Source organism: Danio rerio, chromosome 5 (genome assembly GCF_049306965.1).
Source record: "Danio rerio strain Tuebingen ecotype United States chromosome 5, GRCz12tu, whole genome shotgun sequence".
Classification (NCBI taxonomy): Eukaryota; Metazoa; Chordata; class Actinopteri; order Cypriniformes; family Danionidae; genus Danio; species Danio rerio.
Window position 1 is genome coordinate 6329731 of NC_133180.1, and position 17770 is coordinate 6347500.

General features: G+C 34.9%; 2 protein-coding genes across 11 annotated transcripts in view; one reads left to right on the forward strand and one right to left on the reverse strand.

The window, feature by feature from the left end:
* rabl6a (RAB, member RAS oncogene family-like 6a) overlaps positions 1 to 4252 on the reverse strand; it is a 98391-nt gene extending 94139 nt beyond the window's left edge. For 6 of the 9 annotated variants that reach the window (XR_012406656.1, XM_073951902.1, XM_068221396.2 and 3 more), the window contains exons 1-2: positions 4117 to 4252; positions 1453 to 1851 (exon numbers count right to left, since the gene is read on the reverse strand). Coding sequence is in view for 8 of the 9 variants with exons in the window: in XM_073951902.1 (XP_073808003.1) it covers positions 1453 to 1582 (130 nt within the window). In the remaining variant the exon portion in view is untranslated. Of the gene's footprint in view, positions 1 to 1452; positions 1862 to 4116 lie in introns of all 9 variants that reach the window. The other 3 variants (XM_073951903.1, XM_073951901.1, XM_073951900.1) reach the window with 1 other exon arrangement.
* A 3738-nt stretch (positions 4253 to 7990) lies between these two features.
* Positions 7991 to 17770, forward strand: part of LOC100005446 (TNF receptor-associated factor 2-like) — an 18295-nt gene continuing 8515 nt past the window's right edge. Inside the window, exons 1-4 of one of the 2 annotated variants that reach the window (XM_001344465.8) lie at positions 7991 to 8111; positions 13055 to 13265; positions 14242 to 14320; positions 14416 to 14514. In XM_001344465.8, the coding sequence (XP_001344501.3) occupies positions 13078 to 13265; positions 14242 to 14320; positions 14416 to 14514 (366 nt within the window). In that variant the 5' untranslated portion in view covers positions 7991 to 8111; positions 13055 to 13077. The remainder of the gene's footprint in view (positions 8112 to 13054; positions 13266 to 14241; positions 14321 to 14415; positions 14515 to 17770) is intronic. The other variant, XM_073951908.1, reaches the window with a different exon arrangement.

A 17770-nucleotide genomic window follows, 5' to 3' on the forward strand; every position in this document is an offset into this window, starting at 1 on the left:
AATTGTTATTAGGATATATTGTCATACTTTCCTGTTGTTCAGCTGTGAGAAATAGAAGCAGTTTCTAAATTAGAACTGTCAAGTGTTGGTAAGGACAAAAACTCCTTTTAATATGGAAAATATTTCTTCCATCGTGTGCCATTGCTTTTAGTTAGAACATGGTTTAAATCAGCTTTAAATCAGCCTTTAGGCTGGATAGTCAGGCACACTGTTGGTGTTGTTAATCTGGCAACTTGCGCTTGCGTGGAGTCATCAAAGGAGGGGCCGAGTGGAAATGTGTTTTGAACCAGGAGTGCAATACCTAGTTTAACCACTGGGTGTCAAACTTACATACTGCTGCACCTTTAATGTAAAGTGTGATCACATTAATATGAACCCTAAAATTCAACAGTCCTGAATAAATGGTATCTAATTAAATACCACAGTGCATTGACTGACCTAAACCAAGATTAAATATCTCACATTTATCACATACTAGATTTGCTTAGTATTTGCACTGAAGGATTGTACTGATACAGCAGTTCTGGCTAAATTTCCACAAAAAAAATGCCCTTTTCGCAGCTGAAATGCTTGGTATCGTGGGATATCTAAGTTTCTAAAAAAAGATACCTCTACTAAGGAGAAGAGACTGGAAAAATAGGCCAGTAGGTGGGTGATCGTGTATCATTCATGCATTTTTTATCAACATAGGGCTGCGGAAACAGCACGACGAGTATTCAAAGTGAGATCAATGAAGAACCGCCGACTGGCTCACTGCTACAGCATCGCATGTCAAAACACAAAGTCTACACAACTCCATCACACCAGCTGCATGCAAAGCAAAGAGGATTCAGTTACATCTTGTTGTGCATTTAAGAAACCCAGTGGGCTTTTGGTCTAGAATAATGACAACTTTAAAATATTACTCATGGTAAACATGGTATTTTAAACAGGCATTTTACTCGTCTAATGAAGTATTCATGGCTGTGTTTTGAAGTTGAAGGTACTGTGCAATGTACTTTAATTAAATGGTAAATGTTCAAGTAATATTGTGCCTGGACATTAACAGTTTATTTATTTTTTAAACAATAGCTTTATGTGATAAAATAGCCAAAAAAAAAGCCTTAATTTACATTTTATATTAACAACTTATAACATTTTCACCTCTGATTTATTGTAATGCTAATAATAATAAAATGAAAAAATAAATAGATAAATGCTTTAGATTCTCAGTGGCGATTTAAATCGCTAAGTCATGAGTGGTCATGACAAACCACCTGTAGAAATGCTAACTCCAGTGCTTATTTCTCTGAGCACACACAGTTCCTTTGTATACCGTAATTATCACTTCTTGTGTGTATTGCCTCTTGTTGACAAAATGACTAAATGTAAGCTCAAAACAATGAATGAAAGCTTCAACACACTAAAATGTACGTGGCTCTACTCAAAGACAATTAAACATGAAGCTCTTACTGTTATATTGCACACCCTTGGCGAAGCGTCTCTGTAGACTCTGGTTCATGGATTGCAGGCCTGCAGGAATATTTCTATCCCTGAGCTGCACGGCTTCGGAGCCCACCAGCTTCTTCAGAGCCGTAAACATGCCGACCGAAGCTTCTTTAACAGTCCAAGAATACGAAAGATGGGTCTTGAAGAAAACGCTCACTGCGGTGTCAAAGACTGACGACTTCACACATTCTTAACCCAACATATTGACAGCCGGCGTCCGGTCTAAAGGTCAAAAGGTCAATATATTGATCTCCAGAAGGTTTCGTTAGGGATCCAGTTAGGAGATGTAAATTTTATTTCACAAAATGTGCCATTTTAATTACTTTGGGCCATGATCGGTCCATTCCAGTCGACTGACATCATCTATGGAAAACTAAGAAATAACAATGTGGATACATTAGATAGATACAGTACAAGCATGGTTATAACAGTCCTTAGTTAAATTCAGTAGCTTTTGTTAATGGAGAACAAAGGGAGATGTTTACATAAGGAGGAGTTCAAATTGTTCTATTCAGCATAATAAAAAGACAGTGTCCAAAAAGAGAAAGAAAGCACCATAAAAGCAGTCCAGACTCGCGTAAAGCCATACAATATGTAGTTTTGTTCACCCAAACTTGGAAAAAACCAAGTGGGAAAAAGAAAGAAACTTATACACAATATGTAACGATTATATTTTTGGTGTGAATAAAGCCAAAGCAGTGTTCTCAGTCAGTTAAATAGTGCTTATGTTGTTTTGAGGTCATCCTTGCATGCTAATTCAGACCAAATTTCTAAAGTAGCAAGGAAAACAATATAGAGACTGTCAAAATAAACTAATGTGCAAATATAAAACCAACTTTACCTCAATCACATATATAAGGAGTAATAAAATATTCCATTATATACAATGCTTGAATTAATAAACCCACAGGAGCAGCATAATATAGAAGGAGGATAATATAACCACACAATAACTACCAGCTCTCACCTGTTGGTTAACAAACAGGGTTTCGGCAGGTTTTACAGAGTTAAATTTAAGACTTTTTAAGACCATTATGAATATGAATGGAATTTTTAGACCCACAAAAGGCCAAAGGCGAAGACATTTTTTCAAATGGCCCAGATGGAAATGATTTTCATTTGCCCAATCAAAAAAATTATTATAATTTATTAATACATTATTATTAATTTTTTTTTATATTTTAAATTAAATTTTTTTGCAAAATATTTTAAATATTGTGTAAAAACAAGCAAGCTCTAGTTGCATCCATGCACTTTTTTGTTACAACATTAACTTTATTTAAATTAAAAGAAAAATGAACAAATGTTTTAAGAACTATAATAAATTTAATTCATGCAAGAAAAAAGAAAAAAAGCAGACCTGCTTAAAAAACAGGATTTAAGACCTACAGCACAATATTTCAGTAAATGTAAGACTTTTTAAGGCCTAAAATGTAGATTTTGAGATTTAAGACATTTTAAGACCCCGCAGAAACCCAGAACAAAAAGGTAAAGTTGGTTTTATAGTTGCACATTCCTTGATTTAACCTTTCTTATATTATTACTCAGCTCAGTTTTACCATAACAAGAGTAGTGTAGCAGTAAAATGATCTCCAGACAACACAGAGACACATTGAGGTAAATTTGGTTATAGAGGTAAAGTTGGTTTTATATTCACACATTTGTTCATTTAAAAGTCTCTCTATTGTTTACCATGTTACTTTGAATATTCGATCGGAATTAGCATGCAAGTGTGACTTGAAAACAACATTAACACTGTTTATTTGACTGTAAACAGTGTTGTACTTTGATAGTTGTTGGCTGCTAATATGATCTCGCCATTTAAAGCTTGTAAATAATACTTTTATGAAATTATATTATTAAGGGGAAAGTCTGAATGTGCGAATATAAAACCAATTTTACCTTTATAATTTGGTTTACATTCACACATTCAGACTTTCTCCTTAATAATTTAATTTCAGAAAAGTGTTTTAAGCAAATTCCAAACAGGGAAATAATATTAGCAGCCAACGACAATCAAAGTACAACAGTGTTCACAGTCAATTAAATAGTGCTTATGTTGTTTTGAGGTCATACTTGCATGCTAATTCAGACCAAATTTCTAAAGTAGCTTGGAAAACAATAAAGAGACTGTCAAAATAAACTAATGTGCAAATATAAAACCAACTTTACCTCAATCACATATACAAGTAGTCATATTCAATTATATACAATACTTAAATTAATAAACTCACAGAAGGAGCATAATATAGAAGGTGGATAACAAAACTACCAGCTCTCACCTGTCTGTTAACAAAAGCCAGTGTACATAAATAAATCTATAAAAAAAAAGCTGTCAGTTTTACCATAATAACAGAGAAGTGTAGCAGCAAGATGATCTCCAGACAGCACAGATACACACTCACTGAAAAACTACACTTTGTAGGGTGTTAAAAATCGCTGCAGGTCCGACAGGGAAGTGTGAATTCTGTCTCCGCGAAGGCGTTCATTGATTCCCGTGTTTATTCAGTGAGGTGAATTATTTGCGCTGGTTTGTTTGAGGCCAGCTAACGTTAAAGCGACGTGTCAATTACAACACAAACACACGGGAGCGATTCATAAACCGTTAATATCCAAACAGCTCGTTACCTGGTTGACGGTGCTCGTCTGCGGTGGTTCAGTCACATTCTGCGGTTTTTGGGCGCCTGTTTTCTGCGGTGAAGGAAAACATTTCCTTAGCATCTTCCCTCTCTCATCCCTCAGAGTCTGTCAGCTGTGGAATGCCGAGAGGACGAGAGCGCGCGCGCGTCGGGTGCGCGCTTGTGCTGCAGCGCCTCCAGCGGTAGGATGATGAACTGCAGGATGAAACAGCATCCCGCCTCTAGTGGTAGGATGGATCATATATCTGCAGAGTATGGCAAGTCGTTTTGACATTAATCAATAACAGGTTTTGGTATTTAATTTCATGTTACTAGTGCTTATTTTTTAGATACTAGTATATTTTCCATTAAGTACTAGTACTTATTCATTAGATCAGTGGTTCTCAAAGTGGGCCGGTCGGGATCCCCCGAGGGGTCGCCGGGCAATGAAGGGCGATCGCCTGGTGATTTCCAAAAATCTATTTATTTTTATTAAACCATAAGAATTAACTTATTTTATCCATAACTATACTGAAAATAAAAATAGTAGTTTATAGTTACTATATACTATATAGTTACTATAGTAGCTTATAGTTACTAGTTCTATTGGATTGCGACCCCTGGGGTAATTACATTATATTAAAGGCAGCAATAGCGTCAGATGCATTTTGATTTTATAACATCAGGTTATACTTTCTGGCACATTTAAAGCACTGACACAAATTTAATTGGTGTGTCTGCATCATTGCATGCAAGGTTTCTGTATTTATAACCACCTCAGAGGATATTGGGGGTCGCGAGTCACTGGCGTTGTTATTTTGGGGGTCGCGGGCTGAAAAGTTTGGGTACCCCTGCATTAGATACTACTGCTTATTTGTTAGATACTAGTGTCTTTAACGTTAGTACTCATTCTTTAGATAGTAGTGCTTAGTCGTTAGATACTAGTGCCTATTCTTTCAATTCTAGAACTCATTTATTAGACACTAGTAGTTATTAAATAGATAGTACTTATGTATTAGATACTAGTATTTATCCATTAGACAGTAATCAATCATTAGTATCTATTTAATAGATACTAGTATCCAGTGGTGGAAAGAGTACTGAAAAATCATACTCAAGTAAAAGTATTATTACTTGCCTAAAAATGTAGTGCAAGTAGAGTAAAAGTATCTGCTGTAAATATTACTCAAAGTATGAGTAAAAAGTAGCCCTTTTAAAAGTACTCATGCATTAAACCCGATTAATAATAATTTAATAAAATCAACAACTAAATTAAATTGTTTAAAATAAACTAAATTGAATTATGTTTAATTTAATAGAGGCCTAAATCATTTTTTTCAGTGTGAGTAGTGAGTATTACGCTGTGAAAAACTGATGCGTTTATAATTTGTGGACGTGTGTGTAAACGTAACATTCACACACGTCACACAACGTAATAGGATGTTAATATTAGGTTAGATTTAGGTTGTGATGTCAAGTGACCAAAATTCAATGTCTAGCCAGCGTCTAAGGATAACGTTATTTTGATGACTATTGACAACGTTAAATGACGTTGATATTTGGTCGATTTTAGGTTGTTAGAAAGTGACCAAAATCCAGCGTCGAGCCAACATCTTAAACCAACATCATATTGACGTCAATTTCTGACATTTATTCATCAGGTATGGCAACCAAAATCCAACATCTGATAGACGTCATAGTGGTAACGCCCACACAACTTCAAGCTGTGACATCATTAGACGTTGATATTTGGTTGGTTTTCGGTTGGACATTGACGTTGGTCTAACATTGAGTTCTGACGTCAACCCGATGTTTCATTTCAATTTAATTCACACTTATTTGTATAGCACGTTTACAATGTAAATTGTTTCAAAGCAGCTTTAGAAGATCATAGTAAATACCCAACAAAACGCAACGTCCCCACGACATTGGAGTACAACGTCAATACGACGTCATGTTAATGTCTTGTGCTTGCTGGGTGTTTAAGGCCATTTCGGTCCCCATACAGTAAACATCCGTCATCTTCTTATCAGTGATGTGCATGTAAACAGTCTCTGGGTCAGTGCGTGTAAAGGTTTTGGACATCTTCTTGGACACATTTAATGCTTCCAAACAGTTTGCTGCATTTATAAATCGCTCATGTCTTCAGGTAGTTCATTATGATGTGATTTACCTTCTGTGTGTGATTTGATTGGACAGGAATCACAGGACTGAGCTTTCTAATCCCCATAGACAAGAAAAAATAAAGCAGTGACTGCAGACTGAAGGAAAGTAGCGGAGTAAAAGTACCGATACAGCACTAAACATGTACTCAAGTGAGAGTAGAAGTACACATTTTTAAAACTACTCAGTAAATTACAATTCCTGAGAAAAAGTAATTAATTACAGTAATTTGAGTTTGTAATTAGTAACTTTACACCACTGCTAGTATCTAATGAATGAGTACTAGTATCTAAAGAATAGGCAACTAACTGTACTAGTCCCAGCTGGAATACATACTAGTCAAAACTGAATAGCTATAAAGCGATAAAATAAATCAGTTATTAGAAATGAGTTATTAAAACTATTATGTTTAGAAATGTTTTGAATGTTTTTTGGGGGGCTAATAATTTCTACTTCAATTTAATATTTAATGCTTTTAATTTAATATTTTTTCTAGTGATTTTAAAGATGATTTTCTTTAGAGTCACATGACACATTTGTCCAAACACAAGCGGTACAGGTGAATTGGGTAAAATAAATTGTTCGTTGTGTATGAGTGTAAATGAGTGTGTGTGGATGTTTCCCAGAGATGGGTTGCAGCCGGAAAGGCATCCGCTGCATAAAACATATGCTGGATAAGTTGGCGGTTCATTCCGCTGTGGCGACACCTGATGAATGAATGAATCAATAAATATAATAATAAATAATAATTAATTCAAACTTTAACAGCAATTTTTTTTGTAATTTAGGTATTTATTTAGGATAAAAAATTACAACTGTAAATTATCATTAAACTTATTATTACTGCACAAAATTAAATATAAGATCTAAAATTAAATATAAGACGTAAAATTTAGCACAAAATAAACACATTGTGCTATATTTTATGGTTCGTGTATATTTTTTACAGTAATTTGTAGTGTACTGTAATTTGTAGTGTGTGTGTGTGTGTGTTTGTATATATATATATATATATATATATATATATGTGTGTGTATTAATAAATAAATTTAAGAACATAAATGTCACATATGTAAACAGGGGTGAAGCTGACATTTTAAAAGTCTGGGGGACAGCTAAATGAGATCCAAAATTTTAAGTTAATTTTATTATTAATCACCTGTTTCTAAATGGCCTGTGTCTAAAAGCAAGGGCGATGTATCCCCCTGTTATTGCTATGCCCCTGCATGTAAATGTATATTATACAGTCCTATATTTTTCATTATTATATAGGCCTATTTTCACTCAACCATTAAAAAACATATTTACTTATAAAATATGAAATATAAATTATAAAAATATAAATAATAAAAATAAAACTGCATTTTTATTATTATTATTATTTAACAATAACATTTTTGTCAGCAATACATCTTTGGTACAATTACATTATGCACTCAAAAATAATAAATAAATAAATAAATAAAAAAAATAAAAAATAAATAAATAAATAAATGAATAAATAAATAAATAATAAATGTAAGAACATAAATGTTACACATTTAAACTGATATTACACAGTCAAATCTATATTTTTTAAATCATTAAATAGGCCTATTTTCATCCAACCATTAGGCTATCCTGTATCTCAGCAGCTTATCATTATAGACAGTCCTCCTGTTAGAAAAAAAAAAAAACCTGCCTCAGAGATCCAAAAGCCCAGTGCACGCACACATTATGACGTAATCCTGTGAAAGAGCACGCGCTCCTCTCAACAATGTCGACCACCAAAACACAGCAGCCTCCGTCCAGCACAGGCAAAGCGCAACCGAGCAAATGAACGGAAAATCCCGGCGCGGTGCGGTAAGTCAATGCAATCCGTGCATTGCTTTCCGTTCAAATCCATGCTTCCTTTCTCATTTTTATTGCATCTACGTTGATTGTCAGGCTCGCCATATCTCTTTAATGCATGTAAAAGAGGCGTGGCGGCACAGAACGGACGCAACAACCCCCAGAAAAGATGTTGCATTTGCTTAGCAACAGAGGGAAAAAGATGAGATGTGCAATTGTCAGCTGACTGTATGATGATGTATATCGACGAGATGCATGGTCGATATCTGACCAAAAAAAAAAAAAGTGCTGTCGGACATGCATGAAAAAGCTTCTTGTCGTGTGGATGTTTTACACTACTGTACATTATTTTGTATGTAGCATTTGCGCGTGCATGTTTGTGTGGAAACATACTGTATAGGACATAAAGCAAAACTGAAACAGAAACAAAGAGACTGGCTTTCGGGTTTAGAGACCCGCTCACTGTCAGTTATTAAAGCTTTTAGGGTTTAATAATGTTGATCTGGTTATTTTAGATGAGAGGTTTGTATTTTTACTATGCGCAAGTGATAGCATATAGTGACAATCTTATTAAATGATGCATAATAAGCCATACAATAATTGATTTATTATTAGTAGTATTTATTTGTTATTGTAGTTATATCATATTTATTTTATTACACACATCAAGCCTGCAAATCATAAAATATGGCACAATGTGTTTATTTTGTGCTTCATTTGACATCTTATATTAAATTTTAGACCTTATATATTTAATTTTAGATCTTATATTTAATTTAGGGGATTAATGATTAGGTTAATGATAATTTACAGTGATAACATGTTTTTTTTATCATAAATAAATACCTACAATTAATGAAATATTATTGTTAAAGTTTGTATTATATAATTATTAATGACTATTTTTCATTATTTACTATGTTTTATTTTACATCTTATATTTAATTTTAGTTCCTATTTTTAATTTAGGGGATTAATAATTAGGCTAATGATAATTTACAGTGATAAATTGTTTTTTTTTTAATCATAAATAATTACCTACAATTAATGAAATATTATTTTTAAAAGTTTGAATTATATTATAATTATTATTATTATTATTATTATTATTATTATTATTATTATTATATTATTTATTATTATATTATGTTAATATATTTATTTATTTGATTGTACACATTAAGCCTGCAAATCATAAAATATGCACAATGTGTTTATTTTGTGTTTAATTTTACATCTTATATTTAATTTTAGATCTTATATTTAATTTTGTGGATTATTAATTAGGCTAATGATAATTTACGGCGATAAAATGTTTTTTTTTTTCATTATAAATAAATACCTAAAATGAATGAAATATTATTGTTAAAGTTTGAATTATATTATTATTAATATATTATTTATTATTATATTATGTTATTATATTCATTTATTGATTTATTTTATTGTACTCATTAAGTCTGCAAATCATAAAATATGGCACAATGTGTTTATTTTGTGTTTAATTTTACATCTTATATTTAATTTTAGATCTTATATTTAATTTTGTGCATTAATGATTAGGTTAATGTTAATTTACATATAAATAAATACCCAAAATTAATAAAATATTATTTTAAAAGTTTGAATTATATTAATATTAATTACTATATTGTTTATTATTATATTTATTTATTCATTCATTTTCTTTACGGCTTAGTCCGTTTATTAATCTGGGGTCGCCACAGTGGAATGAACCGCCAACTTAACCAGCATATGTTTTACGCAGCGGATGCCCTTCCAGCTACAACCCATCTCTGGAAAACATCCTTACACACTCATTTACACTCATAAACTATGGACAATTTAGCTTACCCAATTCACCTGTACCACATGTCTTTGGAATGCAGCCTGGAGCACCTGGAGGAAACCCACGCGAACGCGGGGAGAACATGCAAGCTCCACAGAGAATTACTAACTGACCCAGCCGAAGCTCGAACCAGCGACCTTCTTGCTGTCAAGTGAACGTGCTACCCACTGCGCCATAATGTTATTATATTTATTTATTTTACTGTAAAAATTATACGCATAAACGATAAAATATGGAATAATGTGTTTACTTAACATCTTGTGCTTAATTTTAGATCACACATTGTCCCATATTTTATGTTTGTAAGTATAATTTGTACAGGAAAATGAATAAATATATTGTGATAACGGCATTTTTTTTCATCATAAATAAATACCGTATAAATAAGCACATGGATATTAAATTAAAATTTTAAAGTTTAAATTATATTATATAATAATCATTATATTTTATTTATTATATTATGCTATGCATTATTATGGCGTTATCATTTTATATTTATTTATTTTACTGTACAAATTATGCTTAAAACCCATAAAATATGGAATTTTGTGTTTATTGTGTGTTTCATTTTACATCTTATATTTAATTTTAGATCTCATATTTATTTTTGGGGATTAATGATTAGGCTAATGATAATTTACAGTGATAAAATGTTTTTTTTTTAATCATAAATAAAAACCTACAATTAATGAAATATTATTTAAAAAGTTTGAATTACATTATTATTAATAACTATATTATTTATTATTATTATGTTATGCTAATTACTATATTATTTATTATTATTATATTATGCTATTATATTTATTTATTTATTTTATTGTACACATTAAGCCTGCAAATCATAAAATATGGCACAATGTGTTTATTTCGTGCTTCATTTCACATCTTGTGCTTAAGATCACACATTGTTCCATATTTTATGTTTGTAAGTATAATTTGTACAGTAAAATAAATAAATTTAATATAATAACTGCCTAATTATTGTTTTCATCATAAATACATTATAAATAAGCACATGGATAATAAATATAAATTTTAAAGTTTAAATTATATTATTATTAATCATCATATTATTTTTTATATTGATATGTTATTTGTTATTATGCCGTTATTGTATTATATTTATTTCACTGTACAAATTATCTTGAAACCCATAAAATGTAGTATTTTGTGTTTAATTTTACATCTTATATTTAATTTGAGATCTTATATTTAATTTTGGGGATTAATAATTAGGCTAATGATAATTTACAGTGATAAAATGTTTTTTTTTCATCATAAATAAATACCTACAATTAATGAAATATTATAGTTAAAGTTTGTATTATATAATTATTAATTACTATATTATATTATTTAATGTTATATGGTTATATTATTCTATTTATTTATTTATTGTACAAATTATACTTACAAAATATAAACTTTGGCACAATGGGTTTATTTTATGTTTCATTTGACATCTTGAGTGCCAATGCCTATTTAATTTTATTCTTTGCTATGGATTATTAATTAGGCTAATTTACAGCAATGAATTTTTTTCACCATAAATAAAAACCTCATGAATAAACACATGTTTCACGATCACCAGCGATCGTAAATCTATTGATCGCTGGAATTCACACACATTAGCTTCCGGACTACAAATCCACCATTTTGGACTACAATTTCATACATGCACTCCGTTCACACATGTTGCTCATCCTGTCATCCTGACCAACTCACAGTTCAGTAAATATCAAACTATGAATTGTTCAGTCTTAGTAACATTAACTAAGAAAGCCTATTGTAAAGTGACTGTTTTATCTAAAGTTGAAGTCAGAATTATTCGCTCCCCTGTATATTTTTTCTCTCTCACAATTTCTGTTTAACGGAGACCAGACTTTTTCAACACATTTCTAAGCATAATAAATTTAATAACTTATTTCTAATCCCTGATTTATTTTTTCTTTGTCATAATGACAGTAAATAATATTTGACTAGATATTTTTAAGACATTTCTATACAGTTTAAAGTGACATTTAAAGGCTTAACTAGGTTAATTAGGTGAACTAGGCAGGTTAGAGTAATTAGCCAAGTTTTTAGCCCCTTTCACACACACAGACCTTTCCGGAAAATTACCGGCAATTTTCTGGAAAGGTCTGTATGTGTGAACAGGCCCTTTTAAAAAATACCGGTAAATTCGTTCTGGCTATTTTCCGGAAAGAGAAGTTGTAACATTACCATTGCCGGAATGCTGCGATGTGAGAACGCAGAAGGAAGCTTACCGGAAAGAGCGCGTGCGCGTCTAGAACATGCTGATGCTACTTTAGCTAATCACAACAGTCAGACGCATTCACGTCCGCGCGGTTTATGAGAATAAAAGCCTGTGAATATTTTTCCAGACACATTTAGCTGCTAGAAATTAGTCAGAGAATGTTTATATGTTCATCTTAATGCCAACCGTGTAAATAATCATCGATAGGATGCTTATGATAAGCCGTTGTTTGTTTACCTTCAAGCTTTGCGTGTGCCTGTGAAACAGCCTGTGAGCGCCAGCACAAACACATATAATGAACATCTCGACATGCGAAAGTGTTTCTCTATATGTTTTCATCGAAGTTGTTCACAATACTGATTCATCAACAGAGTTTATGATGTAGTCAAATGTTTACAAATACAAGCCCTGCTGTTTAGAGCTCATTTCTGATTATTGATGTCAGAATTTAGCGCTATTTTAGAATGGATGTGTGAACGGTCTTTTCCGGAAAAATTCCGTAACGTCCTCGACTGTGTGAACAGCACTTTTGTGAATCTACCGATAAAGTCGTTCTGGAAATCTTCCAGATATTTACCGGTATCACTGTGTGAAAGGGGCTTATGTAGTATAACAATGGTTTGTTCTGTAGACAATCGAAAATATATATATAGCGTAAAGGGGCTAATAATATTGTTAAAAAAAATGCTTTTATTCTAGCCGAAATAAAACAAATAAGACTTTCTCCAGAAGAAAAAAAATATTATAGGAAATACTGTGAAAAATGAAAAGAAATTTCACAGGAGGGATAATAATCTTGACTTCAACTGTATATGTGATGGTGTTTTTTGTCTTTTTGTTCAGATCAGGAAGGTTTAGAGGGGATCATGGCAGCTCAAGAACCCTCTCCTCCGTCCTCCATGGAGAACAACAAGCCAGGGTTCCCGAAGAAGATTCTGGCCAACAAACTTGAAGATAAACATTTATGCAACTGCTGTCAGAACATTCTGAGGAGACCGTTCCAAGCTCAGTGCGGCCATCGCTTTTGCTCTTACTGCTTCAACCGGACTGTTGGGTAATTCACACCGCTGATCTAAAACACATGCGCTGGTTTGGCGGATCAAGCTCAGTTCTGATGCGAGAAATTTAAACCATTACATCAGAGATCAAGGGGGCACGGTGGCTCAGTGGTTAGCACTGTCGTCTCACAGCAAGAAGGTCGCTGGTTTGAGCATCGGCTGGGTCAGGTGGCATTTCTGTGTGGAGTTTGCATGTTCTCCCCGTGTTGGCTTGGGTTTCCTCCGGCTGCCCCCACAGTCCAAACACATGCGCTATAGGTAAACTGGATGAACTAAATTGGCCGTAGTGTGAATGAGTGTGTATGGGTGTTTCCCAGTACTGGGTTGCAGCAGGAAGAGCATCTGCAGTGTAAAATATATGCTGGATAAGTTGGCGGTTCATTCCGCTGTGGCGACCCCTGATGAATAAAGAGACTAAGCCGAAGGAAAATTAATTAATGAATCTTTGAGACGGGGTGAGGCAGTGACGCAGTAGGTAGTGCTGTCGCCTCACAGCTAAAAGTCGCTGGTTCGAACCTCGGCTCAGTTGGTGTTTCTGTGTGGAGTTTGCATGTTCTCCCTGCCTTCGCGTGGGTTTCCTCCGGGTGCTCCGGTTTCCCCCCACACTCCAAAGACATGCGGTACAGGTGAATCGGGTAGGCTAAATTGTCCGTAGTGTATGAGTGTGTGTGTGAATGTTTCCCAGAGATGGGTTGTAGCTGGAACGGCATCCGCTGCGTAAAAAACCTGCTGGATAAGTTGGCGGTTCATTCCGCTGTGGCAACCCCGGATTAATAAAGGGACTAAGCCGACAAGAAAATGAATGAATGAATGAATCTTTGAGACATACACATATTTTTTTGTATTTTATATGGTGTATATGTATATAAATTGCAAATTTTAACACTCAAACTACACCACCAATACTCAAACGTTATTAAAGCTAAAATGTGGATGTCAAACTATCAAATCTGTGCTCTGATGTCATGTCAGATCTGGACCACAGAAATGTAATGCCTGCATCAAAGAGGACATCTTCGAAGAGCCCACGTCAATCCTCAAACAAGGCTGCGTAAGCACAAAAATCATCAGATATGAACATTTGAATATGATTTAAAGCCAAACCTTAAACTGCAGAGCTTGCACTTTCCATGTGTTTTCCTGCAGGCGTTTCCCGACAATGCTGCCAGAAGAGAAGTTGAAAATCTTCCAGCCGTGTGCTTCAATGAGGGCTGCTCCTGGAAAGGCAGCATTAAAGACTATGAGGTTGTGTGTTTATTAACACAGTGATATTACCAATCATATAGTGCATAAGGTATGTCTTTGTGAATGGAAAATGTCTTCAGAGAGTCAGAGATCAAGTCAAGTTAGGTCGCTGTCACGGTTGGCAAGGAGGACTCAAACGCAGAATAGACAGGAGAACACAAGGTTTATTTACAGGAGGTAAACAAGGCAACGCAGAAGGACAGTCCGCACAATAGTGAAGGGTGATGGCAGGAGAACAGGCTGGTGAGGGGAGGAGACTCAGGACTTCAGGATGATACAGAGGGGAGTGTCTTATGGGGAGTGAAACAGGCTGGTCGGGAAAGGGGAAATTCCAAACTTCAGGCCAAGCAGTCAATAAGTAGCTAGCCGAACCTCCGGTTTGGGACAGGGGTGGCAAACAGATGGAACATCAATCAAGTGAATCCACAACCAGCGAAGAATCAGGAGGCAAGTGACAAGCAACACAACAGGAATAGACAGCTGGGGAGACAAAAAAATTAAAAAGAGCAGGCAAAAAACTAGAACAAAAATAAATATTTAGGAGGGAGGGAAATAGAGCTCGAGAAATAAAATGAAACGAATAAGGAACTAAATAAAACTACTAAAAACTAAAACAAAAGGGCGATTGAAATAAGATATAGCTAGAAATAAAATAGAAAGCAAAACACAACAACAACAGGAACTAAAAAATAAAGAACTAACAAAAAACTAGGTGCAGACTGGGATAAGGGATTACAAAAATGGCAAAATGAAAACTCAAAATTAGTCTTAAACTACAAACAAAATGAAAAATGAAAACGACAGCCACCTTGCTGAAAGAAGAAAAATAAATAAACAGAATCAAAAGGATAAATGAATTCGAGATAAAGATCAAAAAGACTAGCACTAGACTAAGGCTAGCCAAAAGAAACAAAACTAGACTATTAAAAACCTCTATCAAGCACTAAACAAGATCAGCGACAAGAACACAAAAGATAGTATGACGAACCGGCAAAGACTAGTGGAAAATGAACATAATTAGACAAACAAGGACTAAACGGGGCCGAGGCATAGGAAACCAAGGAGGAAGGACAAGGGGAGCACATGGCCAACACAACAAAAGAGACAACCATGTGCTAATACACAAAACAAACAGAGAGACATTAAACACAGACAGGAGTGACAGGGCTGGATCCTGACAGTCGCTGGTCGAGTCCCTTTCTCCTAATCAAGATCAATAACTCCAGTCTCACGTCCTACACACACTTATGCAGATTTGAAACACATTTTCATTATATTAATCTATGGTCCTCATTGGTCTTCATCAGTGTGTGGCAATGTAGTTACAGATGAGACTGGAAGAGTTTAGTTTTTTGCATGTCGACAGGTCAAGAAGATGCAGTTTTGCATGGATGATATATTGATACTGTAAAATTGATACCTTTGTTAATGTTCACTGCACACGTGCTGAAATCCAGTTTGCTTTCCTACACAAGTCAACAGCCAATGAATAAAGAGTGGGCTTTTTGAGAGTGGGATCATCTGACCAATCAGAGAAGAGTATGGCCACCAATTACAGCAGAATGTGGTCATCTAACCAATCAGAGCAGAGTTTGGTTATCTGGCCAATTATGGCCGAGTAGGGCTATTTGATCAGTGAGAACAGCATGGGGCCATCTGGCCAATAAGAGCAGAGTGTGGTCATCTGACCAATCAGACAAGTATGTGGTCATCTGACCAATCAAAGAAGAGTAGGGCCACCATTTAGAGCAGAATGTGGTCATCTAACCAATCAGAGCAGAGTGTGGTCATCCGGCCAATTATAGCCGAGTAGGGCTATTTGACCAGTGAGAGCAGCATTGGGTTATCTGGCTAAAAAGAGCAGAGTGTGGTCATCTGACCAATCACAGAAGAGTGTGGTCATCTGACCAACCAGAGCAGAGTAGGGCCACCAATAAGAGCAGAATGTGGACATCTAACCAATCAGAGCAGAGTGTGGTCATCCAGCCAATTATAGCAGAGTAGGGCTATTTGATCAGTGAGAGCAGCATGGGGCCATCTGACCAATCAGAGAAGAGTGTGGTCATCTGACCAACCAGAGCGGAGTAGGGCCACCAATAAGAGCAGAATGTGGTCATCTAACCAATCAGAGCAGAGTTTGGTCATCCAGCCAATTATAGCCGAGTAGGGCTATTTGACCAGTGAGAGCAGCATTGGGTTATCTGGCTAAAAAGAGCAGAGTGTGGTCATCTGACCAATCACAGAAGAGTGTGGTCATCTGACCAACCAGAGCAGAGTAGGGCCACCAATAAGAGCAGAATGTGGACATCTAACCAATCAGAGCAGAGTGTGGTCATCCAGCCAATTATAGCAGAGTAGGGCTATTTGATCAGTGAGAGCAGCATGGGGCCATCTGACCAATCAGAGAAGAGTGTGGTCATCTGACCAACCAGAGCGGAGTAGGGCCACCAATTAGAGCAGAATGTGGTCAGCTAACCAATCAGAGCAGAGTGTGGTCATTTGACCAATAATAGCAGAGTATGGCTAATTGAAAAGTGAGAGCAACATGGGGTCATCTGGGCAATCAGAGCAGAGTGTGGTCACCTGACCAATCAGAGAAGAGTGTGGTCATCTGACCAACCAGAGCAGAGTAGGGCCACCAATTAGAGCGAATGTGGTCATCTAACCAATCAGAGCAGAGTGTGGTCATTTGATCAATTATAGCAGAGTATGGCTATTTCACCAGTTAGAGCAGCATGAGGTCATCTGGCCAATCAGAGCAGAGTGTGGTCACCTGACCATTTAGAGAAGAGTGTGGTCACCTGACCAATCAAAGAACAGTGAAATCTTCTAAATAAGTAGTGCAGAGTAGGTAACTTGACTAATCAGAACAGACTAATGCCACCTGACCAATTAGAGCAGAGTATGCTCACAGAGAGGGACGGGTTTAGAGTCGGACTGGAAATTATGATAAAATTAGGGAGTTATTTTTATTTTTATTTACCTTGGATGGATGTAAATGAACAGTGTATTTGGATTGCTTATACACTTAAAGGGATAGTTCACTCAAATCGAAAATTCTGTCATCGTTTGCTTCACTTGTTCCAAACCTGTTTGAGTTTCTTTTTACTGTTTTAGATATATTAAAGAAAGCTACAACAGATTTTAATGGTTTTCAGCTTTTCTCAAAATAACTTATTTTTTGCTCAACAGAAGAAATAAACTCATAAAGGTTTATAACTGCTTGATAATGAGTAAATAAAGAGTAATTAGTGAC